The 18695-nt window shown below is 45.1% G+C and overlaps 1 protein-coding gene across 2 annotated transcripts in view; it reads right to left on the minus strand.

Annotated features, from left to right (window-relative positions):
- cftr (CF transmembrane conductance regulator) overlaps positions 1–18695 on the minus strand; it is a 40722-nt gene that overhangs the window by 21451 nt on the left and 576 nt on the right. Inside the window, exons 2-13 of one of the 2 annotated variants that reach the window (XM_086209669.1) lie at positions 18353–18427; positions 16739–16904; positions 13922–14032; positions 9389–9500; positions 7842–8057; positions 7309–7398; positions 4485–4648; positions 4262–4387; positions 3536–3782; positions 3296–3388; positions 1211–1387; positions 912–1103 (exon numbers count right to left, since the gene is read on the minus strand). In XM_086209669.1, the coding sequence (XP_086065795.1) occupies positions 912–1103; positions 1211–1387; positions 3296–3388; positions 3536–3782; positions 4262–4387; positions 4485–4648; positions 7309–7398; positions 7842–8057; positions 9389–9500; positions 13922–14028 (1524 nt within the window). In that variant the 5' untranslated portion in view covers positions 14029–14032; positions 16739–16904; positions 18353–18427. Of the gene's footprint in view, positions 1–911; positions 1104–1210; positions 1388–3295; positions 3389–3535; positions 3783–4261; positions 4388–4484; positions 4649–7308; positions 7399–7841; positions 8058–9388; positions 9501–13921; positions 14033–14955; positions 15165–16738; positions 16905–18352; positions 18428–18695 lie in introns of those variants that run through there. The other variant, XM_086209668.1, reaches the window with a different exon arrangement.

Raw genomic sequence — 18695 nt, forward strand, 5'->3', positions numbered from 1 at the left:
ATTCTGATTCTGATTCTGAACGTATTTGAACAGATAACAATTTATCACCAAGCAGCGACTCTGAGTTTTTGGTCGTCTGATATTGTGAATCAACCGGCTCATATTCCATCCCAGTGACATAACGTGATATATCCATGGCAACAGAGTGGACATTATTCTGCCGAGGAGCCTTCACTCAACACTGAGGTTTATGAGACACTCAATGAGTGTGTGTGTGTGTGTGTGTGTGTGTGTGTGTGTGTGTGTGTGTGTGTGTGTAACATAATAGGTGTAAATGCGATGAAACATGAACCTACTTGATGCCTCGCGGAGGCACCGAACAGACGACTGAGCAAAGAGCCTCCAGCCTGACGAGGAGGAAAAGAACGCGGGTGAAAATGAATTTGTGATATTTAGCGCCAGTCGTCTCAACACAATGAATGTACTTTGCACCAGTGGTTAACAGTGATCCAGCTGACACGCGTACACTCGCCGGTCGTTTCGACCCGAGTTAATGTGAGTTGCAGAGTCTTCATGGCGCGGCAACATCATCAACATATCAGCTGTAAACTACCACCGCGAACAGAATTTCCCGTGATGCTGAAAACCCTCCGTCTCCCCAAAAACGTGGCTCAAAAGCAGCACTGACACCGTCACACGTGCGCCTGCTGAGCTGGAGTACGACTGCAGCAGCACAGATTGGCTGTGAATCCAGCAGGATTTCCTTTTTTTTTTTTTTTTAAAAAAGACAATTTTGTTGACTCAGGTTGCTCATCTGCAAGCTCAGCGTCCTCGTTATTGTCAAAAGTTTTATTTAAGAGTTCAGTTAATTGAAAATTTCAGATATTTTAATGATCTGGGTTGTGAAAGAATGGTTTGGAGAGGATATTTCACTAATATAAGACTTATCAGGTGAAGTAAAACATGCGTACCTCTTCCAGCTGGCAGGCCTTGATGACTGATGTGTAGCGGTACTCGTCATAAGTGAGGCCAAACAGGATGTTGTCGCGGATTGTCCCGGGCATGATCCAGGAAGTCTGCGAGGAGAAGGAGATGCGACCGCTGTGTCTGATTTTACCCTCCGATGGCACCAGCTCTCCCAGGATCATCATGAGCAAGGAACTCTGGAGAACACCGGAGAACAACGCAGAGGCATTTTAAGTTGTTTCTGTTTTTGTTTTTTTTTACAGTTTTAACGTGAGGGATCCTTTTCTTTCCATCTTTCACCAACCTTCCCCGAGCCGGTGGATCCAGCCACTGCCAGCATCTTGCCCTTCTCCAGGTAGAGGCTGATGTTCTTGAGGACAGGCGTCACGTAGAGGTTTGTGAAGAAGAGGCCGGCGTCACCATTGGGGTGTCCATTGGCTTTGTTCTCCTGCTTGATCTTCTCAAAGAGCTCACCAATGCCCTGCAGAGAACATGCACTCACCACTCATGCAGCCTGTAAAGGGCAAACTTATCGAAAGAAGGAAAAACCTAAACGTCTGTGCTGGAGGTGTTGTTCACTTTCAAATAAAATACCAAATTGTAACACAAGAAGTAGACGGGCTGTCGATGATGTTTTTAGGAACAAACATATTTCCACCAGCTTCAATCAAAATCTGTCCACTGGGTTTTAAGATTCCCTGCTGACTAAAAAAAACAAACCTCCTCGGTGGAGGTGATTACACGATACTTCATTGTAATTAACTTCATTACGCGATAATTGTATCATGGCGTTCTTTTAAAATACACTGTTAGACACTGTGTATTAACCTGTGCGTGTGTGTGTGTGTGTGTGTGTGTGTATGTGTTTAGTCTACATAACCGCCTGCTCCGGAGAAAAGAACCGACTGAGAAACTGGAGTCACAATGGCCTTATTCCACCTCATCTGTCACCAGCTGGGTGAAGATGAATGGCTGACACATCTCGCTGCTCAAAAAAGGGGAACTCTGGTCGAGTCGCCGGCTTAATCATTGACCCCCGCGACATTTTATGGGTCAGCGTTCCCCTAATGCGAGGGCTTGCTCGGGTTTGTGTAGGCTGTCCCGTGTGATTCTCATTCTAATGAGCTGACGTATTTGCTGTCAGCTGTAAAGAAAGGCAACACCCCTCCCATTCATCTACAAATGGCAAATTCCAGGAAGAGGAGACGGCAAGAGGAGAATCTGGGAATTAGTTGATGAACAAAATCCAGATCTCAGAGGGAGAACCAGAAGGTTCCCAGCAAAGTGTGACGACGACACAGAGATAATTAATTATGCAAAGCGAAGGGCGAAGAAGCTGTTGGAAGTGGGTTTTCTCACGGTGTTGGATGATCAATAGATCCCAGCTCTTACGCGACGTTTACAGCCGCTACCTGTAGATAAAACTACACAACACTCACTCCCAGTGATGGTAAAGAATCTACCGTAACACATGGAGTACACCAGGTTCTTGTCACAATGTTGTACTGTTACAGTATTTTACAGAGAAGAGAAGTACTTTCCAAAAAGCATGGGACACATTCTTAAGTGTTTACTCTGGTCTGAACCAGGCAGGAACACTAACTAAGTATCTAACGTTCACTTGTCATGAAGCCATCAAACATGAGATACCGTTGTGTCGGAGTCTATTTTCAAGCTAGTTAATGACAACCTCATGAGTTATTTGTTAACATTACGTGTGCATTGATATCGGTGAGTTAATCCTTATTCAACCGTGAGTTAACGTTTGACTACAAGGGCAAGCAAGAGTTTCCTAATGGCGTCCAGTTTACTAAATGGAAGGAACCACTGGTTTGGGGTTAGGCCCAAAAAAAAGGGTCTCAAAGAGCGTTAGTAAATGGTTAATTGTGCCTAAGAATTGTGCTTATTCAGCACTCTCATATATGTCGAAGCATTATTAATGGACTCTTATTGTGAAATTATTCAAACTGAAGCGTGGAAACAGATTTCTATGATTACATTTCACAGCTCCAACCATGGCTGAATAAGGATAAACTTCCCACCACGACTCAGTCATGATTGTAAAGCTCAGGTCCTGAGCCTCAGTGTGATGACACAGCGAGAGGAATCCCGCTGAGAAAAATGGCGGTGAATTTTGATGTAAACTGCATCTGCTCTGATGCATCGTGACGTTCGTGACCTCAGCAGCCAGCTGCTTTATTTCTTTTGCCGCAGATTAACTCGGTTGTCCCTCGCACAAAAACGTTCAGCTGAAGTTCGGGCTGGAGCACCTTCTGCTAGCGCCGTTCTTCTCCCTCTCCACCCTTCCTCTTTTGCCTCAGCAAAGGAATTACAACAGTTTTCCAGCCTGTGGACCCAATGCAAGTTTGACCCCCGGACACAAACGAACCTCGTCCCAGGATGCAGACACGTTGACCAGCTCCAACTCGGTGGTGGTCAGGTTGTATTCTAGCACCCTGTATTCCTCCTTCGTCAGGAATTCCTGGACAACATAAAACACAGACAGGAACCGAAAGATTTTATCAATATTGATGGTGGCAGGCTGGTGGAAATGATATCTTACTGGTTCTCATACGGAATGACATCACCCTACTGGTCGTACACATCTCATCCACCTCTCGGGACCCACCTCGATCTTCTTGACCAGTGCCAGCGTATCGTACCACATCTGGATGGATCCAGGCAGCTGGCGAGTCAGCGTCATTCTCAGCACCATGCAGTAGGAGGCTGTGGTGAAGATACGACGAAGGATGATGCCTTTACTCAGCGCGTGCGGCACGATGGCTGACACGATGACCAAGATGGCGGAGAAGAAGTAGGAGGCACTGTAGAAGTAACGCAGGGAACCGATCTTCCTCGTCAGCGTCATCTCATCCCTGAGCAGGGAGAGGAGATGGAGGGAAAATGAAAGAGATTCACAGTCCATTTCATTTCCCTATTATCAAGTAATTGTGAAGTGTTAGTTAGTTGGTTGGTTTTGCTCTGGTGGTTGTCGTTATGTCTCCGTGACACCAAAACTGGTTCCTGTAGGTTTATTGTTCATGCCAAGCGCAGTGATCCTGATTGCAGCCAGCGTGGTGCTGCAGGTTTACCCCATGTTTCGTCATCTACCTCAATCATAGCATCAGTTTGACTCTATTTACACCTTACAGCCCTTTGTGTCCGATGTTCAGCGACTCTCGTTACTTTTTCCCCATCAGTTTGAAGAAATACTCCCCCAAAAATTGTATTTTGCCTTTCGAGTACTCACAAATAGGTGTCCTGAGCTCACAAAGAGGAAAATTTAGTGACTTTTGTGTGTGTGTGTGTGTATGTGTGTGTGTGTGTGTGTGTGTGTGTGTGTGTGTAGTCATACTGCCTGATGTTCTTGATGATTGTCTCCATCACCTCCTCCCAGCCGTACGCCTTCACGGAGTGGATGTTCTCCACAATCTCTGAAGTGAGAGCCAGGCGGCGGCTAATCATTCCTGCACGCTTCACCCTTCACATCGGGGTGGGGGAGTGAGGTCTTACATTAACAATTCACGGCAGCATCGTGAGAATGTATAGAATGAATATATGCGGCTGTGCTTCCCCACCGGTGAGGTCCCATCTTCTGGGAGAGCCAGGCTTGGATGATCCCCAGGAGGGTGAGAGCTGCCAGGGCGCAGAAACCGTTGACCTCTATCAGTTCCCAGATCAAACCCACACACAAGATACACTGCAAGGGGGTGATCCATACAAAGTGCGCCAGACCCAGGCTCTAGAATACACACACACGCGCACACACACACACACACACACACACACACACACACACACACACAGTATAAAGAGACTGCATTAGTTTACACGAAGTAACTGCAACATGAGTGAAACTGTTAGGAATGTGTGATACGCATCCGTATGTTTCGTCTCCTCTTGAACACGGGTTAAAGGAATTCTCTGCTAAATACTTTTTTTTACATACCGAGCCCATAATTGCTCATTCAAACATTTCCTCCTTAAATGACCAAAAAAAAAAAAAAAGTAAATAAATCCTTGCTAGCAACAAATGAAGCTGTGCATTTCGCTCTGTTTGGATGTAAACATGACAGTTTTAAAGATAAATAGCATCAAGAAGAGCGAGGGGATCATGGTGACCTTCTCTCAAGAGTGCGTGTACTCGTATGTGGTTTGGTTTCCGTGGGCGTAGGATGCGATTGACGTAACCCTGCAATACATTTTCACTTCACGGAGGTTATAAAAGTTCTGCTCGTATCATATTTCAACCATCGCGTTGGAGGCTGTCGTTTGTGGTGCTGCTGAACTGAGGCGGATGTTCAAGCATCTATTCGGTGAGGCAGGAGCATCATCGGCGGCGGCTGAGTAAACCAAAAAGTTGCCAAGGGACTCAAAGAGGTATTTCTAGTTCAATGTTTTCATTTGTTGCAAAAGGACTTCTGCCCCTCTGTCCGGCTTCCAATTCACATTCATTAGCAGCGGTTTGATACAAGACAAGTGTGCAGGAGTCCTTTTGCAACAAATACAATCTAGAAACACCGCATTAAGGAAGTGTGATGCTACGATATTGGCCCGTGACAGTGACCTCTGACCTCCACCATCTTTTTTCAGGCCATCCTTCAGTCCCAGTGAGCGTTCCAGTCTAATTTGAAGAAATTCTTTCAAAGCGTTCCCTGAGATGTCACACTAACAAGTCAGAATAGACGGACAGACGGACGACCTCCAGCCTGCGTCCGTCACTGGCGCAGGGACATGAAAATAAAATATAAATAAATAGCATGTACAAAATAATAAACACAGAAATCTCTCCATGAAGCCCAGTACAGTTCAACAGCACCATGAATCGTGGTCTTATCCAGGTGTACCCAATGAATTGAGGGGGTGAGCAGAAAAGCCCCCCGAGTGGTAGGTTGCTAGGGTAACATTTTATTCTTTTCTTTGCGTCATCAACTGCTATCAATTCAATCCGACGGAGGAATTATTACTTTAATCAAAAGACCACATTCAAGGCTCTGAAATAGCAAACGGGAGGCCATCGCAACGCTGTGTCACTCTGGTGTCCACACATTGAGATACAACTTCATTTAGGGCTCCGAGCGAAGGTTCTGCAACTGAGCGCTGCAGCAGGATTATTTACCCAGTTGTGGTTTTAACTTTACCAAAGTTTTCCCGCTCGGTTAAGTTAACATCGAATGACAGCTACACATTAAACATGCAAATGCAAACAAATTGTTTGCATTTGTAGCAAATAGCAATTAGAAAACAATACATGTGAATAAAAAGTGAAGCGCAAAAGAAAGAGGTCAATGGAGGCACATGGGGAAGAAAACAAAACCTACTCATTAGCGGTTCCGTATTTTACTCAAGAACACTTTGACACGTTCACCCGAGGACGTGAGGATACCAGACGGCCGGTCGACCTGAGGGCCATGCGGCCCCCCTCAATATCGGCTGATAAAATAATCTAACTGATAACCTATCGGTCCGGTTGTACCTCCCTACATCCACACACCTGGAAGAGAATCAACTGCCGCTTCGCTAAATATCACAGCCCTCCTCGTCCTTTCCCACACACACACCACCAGAATAGGTGCCCCATCCAAGCAGTCATTACAAGGACAGAGAGGTGCACTGGTCAAACCACATCCAAGCCAGGTGATAATTGTCTCGAAGCAGGTTACGGAGTGTTTCCACATTCAACGTGTTCGTGAGACCCGAGGCAAGACTCAGTTCACACCGCACACAGACACACGAGCACACCGGCATGATCCGTACCCTCCAGACGTGTTGTTTTGCATAATCTGACATTTGTTTTCCAGAGCTGTTCCTCAGTTCAGGGAAACTTTACTTACGTATGTGTGTGCTTGTTTGTTTTCAAGGTCTATTGTCCTCTAATTGTCCCTCAGTATGCAGAGCAGATTGCTGAGTGTTGGGTAATAAAATGAATTCAATAAACTCAATAGGGGTGTGGAGTGTCACTCCCGTTTGCCCTCATCCTGACATTGGAGACAAAAACCTTCTACCAGCTTCCTGGAGTGGAAAATTACTTTATTGTTCCTCTTCGATGGAAAAGGAACCCGATTTTCACTTTTGAACTTTTAATATATGGTGTTCTTTCTATAATCTGGCTTCTTTCTATTTTGGTGAGCCTGTCATGAGCCAGAAGGAGGAAGAGGAACAGAAACACAGAGTGATAGAACCAGGTTCTATTCCGGAAACTTTTTATATATTTCGTATTGGATTCACCGATACAACAAGAACAGACCCGTCTTATTTTACAGGTTTCACATGGCGAGGCAGACTTTGAGGCAGAGGAGGTGGAGACTGCTTACTGAAATCATCACCCATCACTTTACTGAAATTCTCATGAACGTACAAAGAGAAAAAACATGTTCCGACTACAAATGTTCAGGCTCTCACCTCATCCAGCTTGTTTAGGTGCGCAGACATCAGACTGACCAGCTGACCTGTGCTGATCTTATCCAACACTCGGCTGGACAGCTTCAGGGTCTGGAAAGGTGAAAGGTCAGAGGTCGGGTGGAGCACAAAGGGAGAGAATGAATTGCATGATAGGAAGCCGGTGACACACGGCCACATTTTGACACCGAGCTGCCACGCCTCCCTTACAGCAGCCGACAGATTCCCACGTGTGAGAGGTTTTCTGGGAATGTTGGTTCACACTCGCTGAGCAAGGAGGATGCATGCAGATGATGCATAAACACAGAAGCACAACTGCCCTATCTAATCAGCTGGGTTAAACTGTCTTATACTGACAACTAGTAGGTACAGCAGCAGTTGTTCCATCCACATTTTATCAGTGTTTTACTTCTTCCTTCACTTTATCTTTGTAAATGGTAAAAAAACAACAACAGAGTTACGAAATATGCAAGTGTAATTACATATAAAAGTCAAAGAGTAAAGAACTCCTGGCTCCAAACAAGTCCTCCTCTCACCTTCTTGTATATGAGACTGAAGAGGGCAATGCGGATCTGCATGCCCAGGTGATGCAGGCCGAAGATGGCGGGCTGCAGCAACAGGAAGCGGGCGGTGAAGAGGAGGCAGAGGCCCAAGGCTAGGAAGTATCCCTGACTGCGCTCCGGAGCGTGGAACGGGTCAAAGGAGGCGATGATGCGACCCAGGAGCTGAGGCTGCACCGCTTTGGAGGCCTCCTGCGACAAGGAAATGGTGCGATAGGAGAAGAGATGAACCGACTGGCTTGCGGTGCACTTGTTTGTTCACTTTTCCCACAGATGGAGAAGTGAAGTTGTCAGCTAATCTGAATCTTTAAAACAAAGTTCATGCAGGTTTATGCAAAAAAAAAAAAAAAAAAAAGTTACATGAATTGGGCTACAATTTTTCGCATATCATAATCCTTAAAAATACACATGATGATGTTCTGTACACCAGCAGGAGAGAAGAACATTTCACACTCGCACGCTACACCTCCAGATGTCCAGTATGAGGCGATATCAAAGTCAAAACCTCACACATCACCACAACGTATCTGAGCATTTCATTAAATATTCAACAACTTCAATCAGCTACTGACTCCGTTTGGCTCTCGCAACTTTTCTCCAAAGCTTTTCTTGATGATTTTTTAAAAAATATTTCCTCACAACCTGTTTAAATCTAACAGGCATTGTTGTTGTCAAGGAAACCACCTCCAACTGTACCACCCGATGAAACGGCAGCTGCTGGCACGCTCCCATCAGCCCCGGGACAGAGAAGTGCTTAGCCACACTATGGTGCGACATGCTTGTGATTTTTCTCCTCTTTTTTTTTTGACACCTCGGGTCTACTGGCCCTCAATGCGTTTTTCAGGTGCTACACACCAACAGGTGGAGCTGCCGGGTTCAGGCAGACTAATTTGGTTTAATAAAGACAGGCGGTGGATGTGTGGGCTAAAGGCTAATGTCAAGGTCTTTATCAAGGAAGCGAGGACACACCAGAAATAAGTTTTATTAGTTTTCAAGGCTTTTATTTTGAAGTCCGAACATTGCAGCGGAGGTGAGCAAACGTTCTTTTTGTCAAGATTTTTACTGCGGAAGAAATTCAGCTGCTCCCAGTTATTCCACCCATCTCTGCCGTAACCTCTTAAGTTAGCACGGACACCATTAGCGAACTACTAGACACATTTGTTAAGTGTTAACTAGCGGTTAAATAAACATTAACCAACAATTTTTAATGTGCCCTTATTGTAAGGTTTTACCACTGGATGAGAAGACGCAGCAAAGACTGTAGTATTATGAGCACTGTGTATATTTCATGCTTTTATTTTATATATTTTAACAACATTTCTCTTCTTGATTTACACTAAATGGCTCAGGGACATTCTCCACTGTTTTGAAGCACCTTAGATGACGTTAACAGAGTCAGAAAGTAGGAAAAGGATATGTACAACACAGTTGTACCAAACCTCTATCAAATCAAATCTGGCAACAACAAAAATTTTTAAGTTCACACCACACTTTCAAAGTCAAGAGAGAGCAAACAGGCTCACCCCGAGGTAGAGGAGGATACCAAAGAAGGCAAAGGGGCCGAGGAAGCAGCGGGCCAGCGCTCGCATCAGCCTGGGCTTGTTCTTGGCCGAGACCACCTCTCTGTCCCATTCTCTGCAGGGGGGACAGAGTCAGAACACAGTTAACCAGCGGTACAGACTGGGTGGGAGAATCACACGTCCAGCACAGGCCAAGTTTGGCTGCTGCTCTACTACTTTGGCAACGAACCAGATGGAAAGATCTTCTCGTCCTTTCTGATGAGTCTGCCAAGACTTCTGTCTCAAAAACAAAACACTGGCTGCAATGACGAGAGCGAATAAAAGTAATATTTGTCCTGAACACAAAGGAATTTCGAATAAATCCCGGCAAACTTTTAAAATATCTTTCAAGTTTTATAGTTTTTCCACCTAAAAAAAAACCAACCCCAAAACAAATATGTTTTAACAAATTGCCACATTTTAGTTTTCACTTTGTTGTCCCTGTTGCAACACTGCTGGATTAACTTCCCACAACTGTCTTGGCAAACAGTCACGGCTACAGTAAGAAGCAGCATTGTTCTCCGAGGGTCACTTATATCCGAGGTGATCTGGCTGAGCGCTTCAGTGGTGAGTGATGAGATAAAGAGTGGAAGAGAGAGAGAGAGAGAGAGGGGATGAGGAGGGGGAGGGAGAGGGACACCAACGACAGATAAAGAGAGGTTTTAAAAAGAATGGGTCTGAAAAGTGTTTCCCCGTCTTGGAGTTTGATGCATTTAGATTTCTGTGAAAACAAATTCAAAGTAATCTAACTGAGGGGATGAAGCTGTGCAAAGATAAAGAAGATATCGCTCTAGATTTTCAGAGCTCTGCTCAGTCCTGAAATTAAAGTGTGGCCTGGCTGAGCCGATCACAGGTGACCAGTTCTACGGGTGTGAGTGCACCTGAGGCTCGTGCAGATACACTGCAAACACATTAAACACGTTGGAGGTTTGGTTTGCCGGCAACACGCGGAGGAAGACCCGTCTCCATCGTTTTGATTTCTTCTGCTGTCTTCTTTTAGAGCAGACATGAGAGATGCATCAGCAACGTACACTGGACTTTGTGATCAGAAATAATGGTCAAGTTTGTTTGTGTATCAGGTGGGAAACGTGAGATCGGATCGCAAGCCGTCACTCAAAACGCGCCGGGTGTGAACAAACGTACTTACAGCTCATAAATGTTGCACAGGTGTCGTTAGAAGTTCATAAAAAAAAAAAAACAAGCCTTGAATGGAGCTTCCAAATCGGACGCCACCTGGCTCAGACGGCGAGCTCCACCTCTCCCGTGTGTCCCAAAACACGTCAATGAAGTGAACCCTGGAAGCTGAAACTGGTGTTATGGTAATAAATGAACGACCTCGTCGACCTGACGCTCGAGATTCCCATAATTCTAAACGCAGCTATAAATGGATCCGTTCTGTCTCCGGCACTTATAAATTCAATTAGACCGGGACCTGAGGGGATTAAACATGATCGCTTATTGTGGATATTCTCCCAAAAACTGCACGTCTCTGGCATCGGCAGACATTTTTATTCATGTGTCTGATGAGCGTGTTGGTCTGTTTAGCTCCAGTCTCGTTACTCACTCGCTCATCCATGATTTCTGGTCTTTCCCGCAACTTTTCCGTTTTGAAATTCAAAATGTTTTGAATATGCATGTTTTTCAGGATGCACAAAATGTCTTTATCATATAAAACTGTTTTATATACACACAGTAAATATTAGCACCTGTATTGTAGAATCCCTCGGATACAGAATGTTCTTGAGTTATTGCCGAGTCAGATTTGGCAGCAAGCAGGGGATTTAGTGTTTTAGCGACAAATGGCAGGTGGTCGTGAAATAACAGTTAACAGTATAATTGACACTGTATTTATCCTCGCAAAGGTTGGAGGTAGAAGGGAACACAACAACAACAGAGGACATTAGCCCGGGGCTAGTCATCTCTGCTAATGCTAAATGCATTAAAAATTCCGCACAAGCGTTGGTGTTTGAAGCTCTGCACTGTAAATCTGTGTTTCTTTTTATTGCCTTTGCTGGATTTTCTTCCCCTTCTTTTCCAGTGTAATGAAATCCTTTTCACATGCCAGCCAAGCGGAGTGAATTGAAGTGAGCGGGTGATAGAGTAGTACACAGCGTGCTTTAATGGAAGGTAAAGTTCACATTCCCAGAAGCCTTCACTGTTTGCCTGATCGAAATAATGAAATCACTAACCGCTCCTCATTCATCACCCGATGGGCACCGGGCCTTTTATAAAGGTCAACTGTTTTAACACGGATGTCCATGAACGGGCTTGTTGGCACCATTCAGAGAGACACGGGGCCCACGGCGACCGGGGGGCAAAGACAACGACGGACTCAGCTGTGGTTGTTAGGCAAGATATCATCAAGACACAAGGAGCGCAGGAGTACGCCAGTATTTAGTTTAACCTTGGGTTTTGAAAGTGATTGTTAAATTTGAGACTCGTTCAAGCGCTTGAGCAAGAGCAAAGCAATCCGGTGTGTTGTGCACGTGCTGAAAAACAAAGCATCCAGACAAGAAGGGAAACAAAGGAGAAAACGAGAGAAGAAGAAGAAAAAGAAGAAGAAGAACACGAGAGAGGCTATGAACTGATTTTCATTCCACTTCAGAACTTCATTAACATCTACTTGCCCCATCAAATTAGTTTGCTCTTTATCTTTAGCAACATAAACAGTTTGTTTAATCGCTGTCATGCTAGCGGGGCACATTTAAAGCGCGCTTAATTAAACCTTCTTGGAAAAAGGAAACAGGCACAGTCCCACAGGCAAGAGGAGGCGGTAAAAATGAAGAACTAGAGTTGAAGATACATCAGCAGAGATGAACCCAAGAAAAGGAAGCGTTAACCTCCATCATCTATTGCCTGGCGTTGTGTTTGTTTGGCACACATGGGATTGGTTTATGTCTGGCTCTGTTTAAATGCCAGCCCATATTTTACCTCGCCTCCCAGGGGAGCAGAGCCCATGTCCCGCTACTGTAAACACATGTAAAGGGCGCATAAGAAAAACACGAAGGCTGCCGACATGTAGGTTAGGCTTCCTCTGAAAGTTCCTCCTGCAGGATTGATTTTTTTCCCCCCTTTCTTCAGTGTCACATAACCGCTAGTCTGGATTTGTTGCACAGATTGTGACTTTGTGAAGAAGCTTTTGATTTCTGTCAGGAGATGACCATCATCTTCTTTAAGCAACTTAAAAACAATTACCACAATTCAAATTCTGCAGCTTGTTTTATCAAAGAGTGGCATCGAGGAAGAGTTTTGAAGCACACGTCCACGGTTGTTGGACATTGTAGCATTTAGCACAAAGCTAGCCGCTTGTTGCAGCAGAGAAAACGGGTGTAGCGGATTAATAAATAAGAGTCTCATTCTATTTCGTGTGTACAGGTCACAACATCAGAGCCCTGGCCCCAAAATGGGATGTGGCTTTAATTCATGTAATTTAATCATATCCTGCAATGAAATGTCAAAATGGCTGATTTCAAAAGGGCTAATTGCTTGCTAACTGTCTGAGTTTAGCCCAGCAAAATATTTACATTCCACTGTCATTCCACTTTTTGCCTTCATGGCAAAAATAATAACAATACTTACACGAGGTTGTTTAATGGCTCAGGAGGATTAATATTCCGCTTATAATCTGGGTTTAAATGCAGCCGCACAGATTCTGACTTCTCAGAGAGAACAAGGGTGGAACTAAAGTTTGCCGTTGTTGTTGTGACCTTCCTGTCCGGCTCAAGTATTACACACGATGAGATTTTTACAGTGACACGTTCTCCCAGTGTGAGTTACGAAGTGTTCAACAGTCAGTAAGACCTGAAAGGTGCTGAGGGAAGTAAAATGAGAGTTACATCTGTTGTTAGCAGGTTAGCACTGAGCTAGCACGTTTACACATCTGGCTGAGAAGTTGCGCGCTGCAAGGTCGCAAACTGACGTTAAAAAAAACAACAAAAAACAGAATGTGCTGTTTTGCGTGACCTTTGTCTACTCTGGAATGACATCATGTTCAGAATAATAACGGAGCGTTATAATGAATGAAATCAAGTATTTTTCCTTTGAAGATGGCACAAGAATGAAGAGGAATCCTATGCATCTTGTCAACACTGCATTTTAGCATCAGTATCCCTAAAATCCGGTGGCGGTGACACATGGGCGTTAGAGTTACATGTCAGGCTGCATTTGAGACACCGGATACGACACTTTCTCCGTTAAAGTGACAGACGGCATGTTGGTTGTTTACACATCAAAGGCTCCAGGAGAACTGGCCCTGTGGCCACCGGTTAGAGGGGAATTCACATTGTCTCCTCAAATCCAATTAGATAAAACTTCAAATACTGCAGCTGCAGGTATTATCAAGTCACTATGTCGTGTATTTCTCTATAAATCATCTCAACAGTGGACATGCGTCCCTCTGTGGTGGTTTGCTGTGCCATTATGAGCCACAGCGTGAAAAAAACAAAAAAAACAAAAACTGCTCCGGGTTGCAGGGCTGCAAACTAAAAGTGCACAAACCTTTCCAGCCGCTCCGAAAGGTTCCCTGCCAGATCATAAGACGGCGCCTTGTACACATCTGAGAGGTCCAATTTCTTCCTGAAGCCCTTCCTCAGCAGCGGCGACATCCAGCTGAGGAGAAAACCACAGATTAGTCAAAACTGTTGGGTTGTCAGCAGTGTGAAGATGAGATATTTATGGCAATAATGCGTAGGAGCACTTAAGAATAGGTTACTGGACGTGGCACAACCGGAACAGACATGGCTGCAAAGTCTACTTGTACACACATGACCTCTGCCTCCAGCTCTACCAGGCAGGTTGCACACAAAGAAGGGACACAAACCACAGGATTGGACACCAGCTAGAGGCTGAAATGTTTACGCAAAATGTGTTCATTTCTATGTGTTCAGAGGGTGGGACATGAAAGTTTAGGGTTTCCAGACTGCGAGGACGTTCACATATTTGTGACAATAAGGCGCACCAAACAGGAGAGTTAGGGATCGTCCTCAAGTACCACGGTTAAGAGCGGAGGTACCGACATTTCCGCCGACACCTCAATTAAAGGAAATGAAAAGTAACAACTTCAAGTCCACTTAACCCGAATGACAATAACCACGCCGCACCACACGCCCAGCGCCTCTACTGCCACCTGACAGCCTTTTTTTCCCTCCCCCCTCGAACGCACCGCTCTGAAGCACAGCGGACAGTTTTAAATCCACCGGTGCGCATTTTTACGCACGGCGCAGATGAAGGAGAGCCGCACACAGCAAGAAAACCCATACAGGGTTAAGATCAAACCGTGCATCACTCACAACACGTCGCTTTTTATATTTTGTTTCCATCACAACCGGCCAGCAGCCAGTCCTCCCTGCCCTCGTCGCCCACCGGACAATCACCCACCGAACACTTTCGTACCGAACACAATCACCAAACAATATTGTACTTCGCCACTGGAGCAAAAATAAAGAGCTGCACCTCTGCATCCTGGGACAGCCCTTCAAGAAAAAAAAAAGAGAGAAACAGCAACAAAAAAGATCAACAAAACAAAGCCTTACCAAAAGAAGAATTTGGAGAGGAAGTTTGCATCTTCCACCGGTGACTTCTGCATCCTAAGAGCGCCGCCAGTTTGGTTTCTATGCACCTGAGTCGTTTCCGTGCGCGGGGATCACATTTGCGTGTCCCCTCGGTGACTCCAGCGCGCTCGCCTGTTTTATCTTCCACTTTGAGCCTCTGCTGGTAAATATGATGTCACCCGATCGGTTATCTTCCTCCCCAGCAGCGAGACTGTAACTTCAATCCTCGGCGCCCCCCCCCCCCATCTCTCTCTCTCTCTCTCTCCCTCTCTCCACTCCGCGTGACAGTCAGGGGACAGTCCATCCTTCATGTCCTCGCCACCTCTCCACGGGAGAGACACGCGTCATTTCCACACAGACCAGCCTCAGGTTGGAGCACCGGGGCTGAAGCCACGCATGCATCTCTCAATCTCTCAGACATTTAGATCTCTTGTTTTTTGTGTTTTTTTTGGGGGGGGGGGGGGGATATATTCTATATACTCCAAGTTTTCAAATTCCAGGGCCAACTGTGTGTCAAAATGTCATTTTAAACTAAATATGCCCCCAAAAACGTCCTGCCCACACATCACATTCAACAGACTGGAGCAGACCTGTTTGTTTGATCTTCCACTGAAAATAAGATTAATGATATTAAAAAAAAAACATAAATACATTCCCTCTGGTATGCAAATCATAGCAATATCAATATCAGTCAAATACTAAAATAATACAAATAATACTTCCTCCCCCCTTCCTCATTTATTGCCAAGGTTTTTGCCAAAATGACCTTTAAAAAAAATTGTCTTGATTTGTCTGTCAATCATCTTTTTTTTAAAGTTTCAGTCTCAGTCTTCGGGCTTTTAAACTCATCCGTGAAAAAACAAACAAACAAACAAACAAACAAACAAAACCCATAAAGTTCATCCCTACACTTCAACTACCACAAGTACACAAAGCGCAAAGTGGGGCAACACTTATTTCCCTCCGCTCGGTCGCCTCTCTATCATCCACAAAAGCAGCAGGAACAGTTCTGGCACATTTTAAATGAACTTGAAAGTTTTATCAGTTTCAGGTGGTTACACGCCGTTTCAGGAGAGGGAGGATCAAAACCTCCAGACATTCCATCCTAGAACAGAGATAATGGGCGAAGATGTGGATTCTCAAGCTTCAAAACAGCGCCTTATCTCCACCGCCAGCGCTACAACTGGGTTTACTGGTTGGTTGGTTAGCTTGATGGAGGAGCAGGAGGAGAGGCTACATGGCCGGGACCGGGATTCTGATGATCCAACCGTGTTTTTGTACGAAGAATGTCGCTGCATCACATTAAGGGTGCGAGTTGGAGCTCACCTCTCAGGTGAGCACCTCTCAGGTGAGCTCCCAGCAGGACACAGGACGCGCTGCAGATTGTGTTATTTATCGCTCTTTCGGGTGAAACTAAAGCAGAACTGACTGGGAACATCTCCGTGACGTCTGCCTGTCGCAGCGACCTCCACCGTAGACCGCCCAAAATTTTACAGTTCATCCTTGAGATGAACTTAAAGAAATTCCTGGGGGGAATTCTAGCAAATCCCGTTAACGATGTGAGGGGATGGCGGCCGCAGACACGTTGGAGCGCCAAAACTCCACAGAGGCCTTATTATCAGTTATTCCTGGTGTGTGACACTGACACACGGCGAACATGAACCAACTGTAACTCCTGTCAGATTCAGATTCAGAAAACTTTATTTATCCCCAAGGGGAAGGGGGGGGGCAGTTAAGGGGTAAAGTAAAAAAGTAAAAACCATACAATGGGCTCCACCAGAGGGTGGCGTGGTGGAGCAGTGGTCCTCACTGTGGCCTCACAGCAAGAAGGTTCCGGGTTCGAGCCCTGGCTCCATCACGGGGTCTTTCTGGGTGAGTCTCCATGTTCTCCCTGTGCCTGCGTGGGTTCTCTCTGGTACTCCAGCTTCCTCCTACAGTCCAAAGACATCAAGAGGGGACCAGGTTAATCCAGACTCTAAATTGACTGTAGGCGTGGCTGTGGCTGTGGGGGAAGGCTGCTGGGATAGGCTCCACCCCCACCACCCTCAACAGGAATAAGTGGAAGAAAATGGATGGAGTGATGATGGATGGATGGCTGGATGGATGGCTGGATGGGCTCCACCAGAAAAAAACACCACGACCTGAACTGATGACAAATTTTCCCGTTATGTCCTTGTCAAGGCACATGAGCGTTTTTACACGATAAAAGATAGCGTGGTTGAATTCACCCCAGGATCCCCCTCAGCGGGAGGTGTGAGGGACCAGAGGGTTCACCCCTCAATCCTGCTGCTGCTGCAACTGGATGTCAGGCATCGCCGGCCGAACTCACCGCACAACACGGAGGATACGAGAATGTGCACGTCAGTATCAGCAGCTCGTGATCGCGTGCCTTCAAACTTTTTAGGAAAAAAAAAAAAATGTTGCGCCCCTTTTCACGATGCTTTCAGGTGAATTTTGGTGGACAGGCACATGCTAGCGCTGTGGCAGAAGAACAGTAACAAGTCTGTGCAAAGTTCTGACCCAGAAGAAGCAAAACATAAACTAAACGATCTTATGTTTGTTTGTTTTTTCCTTCGATAAAGTTTGTAAGACGCTTTCAATATCAGTCAGAGCCCAACAGTGGCAAAAAAAAAAAAAAAAAAAATCACTTCTGACTCGGAGCGCTGCGTGAATTTAAGGCAAAGTCAATATTGGATATGTTTGTATAACTTTTGTCCCTATTAATCGTTTAGATCCAAAAAAAAAGCATGAGAATACGGGCACAGATTTGAACAACCCAGCGTTCAAATGAAGCGCAGAGGCGTTGAAGTTAATCTTTGTTTTTGGTAATAAGTCGGACTTGTTCTCCCTGTCTCACAACATCTGGATCAGCGCAGGGTTGAATGAACTAAGCGGTGACATTTCCTGCTTGGAGTAAAGGTTACTTGGTGATTGTGTGCGTGTGTGTGTGTGTGTGTTTGAGAGAGAGAGAGAGAGAGAGACAGAAGGGAGAGATTCAGGTGAACCTTCAAGTCAAGCTTGTTCTCTTGCTCATCTTGGCGTCATTGGCTGAGTCAGTTTTTTTTTTCAAGCCTTGGGCAGGGGAAAGAGTGACCTCTGCTGGGCTTCGACCGTCCCGTGCAGCAATAACGACGCTCATGTGGCAAAGGCACCTTTCAAATATGCAGAAACTACTCAGAGGATGTCTGACATAAACGATCATATCCAATGTATGCATTCCCAATGGTGACCCGTCTATGTGAATTTGTTCCCCCCACTCTGTAAAACTGAACTGGAGGTAGAGAAATAAATCGCTGCTCTGTGTCAAGTGAGCACCAAGGGTTTTTCTTCTTTTAATTTTGATATACATCTAAATTTTCAACCATAACTACTGACTTACCATGACTTAATCAGTCCAGGAGGTGAATAATCACGGCAGTATCTACATCCTGAATCTCTACTCTTGGATCGAGGGCTAAAAAACAAGACAAACACATAACATCTCATTTAAATAAATTTAAAAAAAAACAAAAAACGAGTATTCGTAGTATAGGAGTACTCAAAAACGTTCCTCTTCACAAATACTGCAATGTGTGTGTACTTTTCATAAAATAATCTTAAATTGTTTGCTGAAAACTAGAAATACCTCATCACCTACTCTTCTCACTGCAGTCTCTCCTCCCTCATAAAAAAAAAGAAATTAAAAAAACCCTCTAGATTAAATTAATATATTCCCTTTTAAC

This window comes from Aulostomus chinensis, chromosome 7 (genome assembly GCF_037954235.1).
Source record: "Aulostomus chinensis isolate RoL2024-O1b breed Wild chromosome 7, RoL_Achi_v1.0, whole genome shotgun sequence".
Taxonomy (NCBI): domain Eukaryota; kingdom Metazoa; phylum Chordata; class Actinopteri; order Syngnathiformes; family Aulostomidae; genus Aulostomus; species Aulostomus chinensis.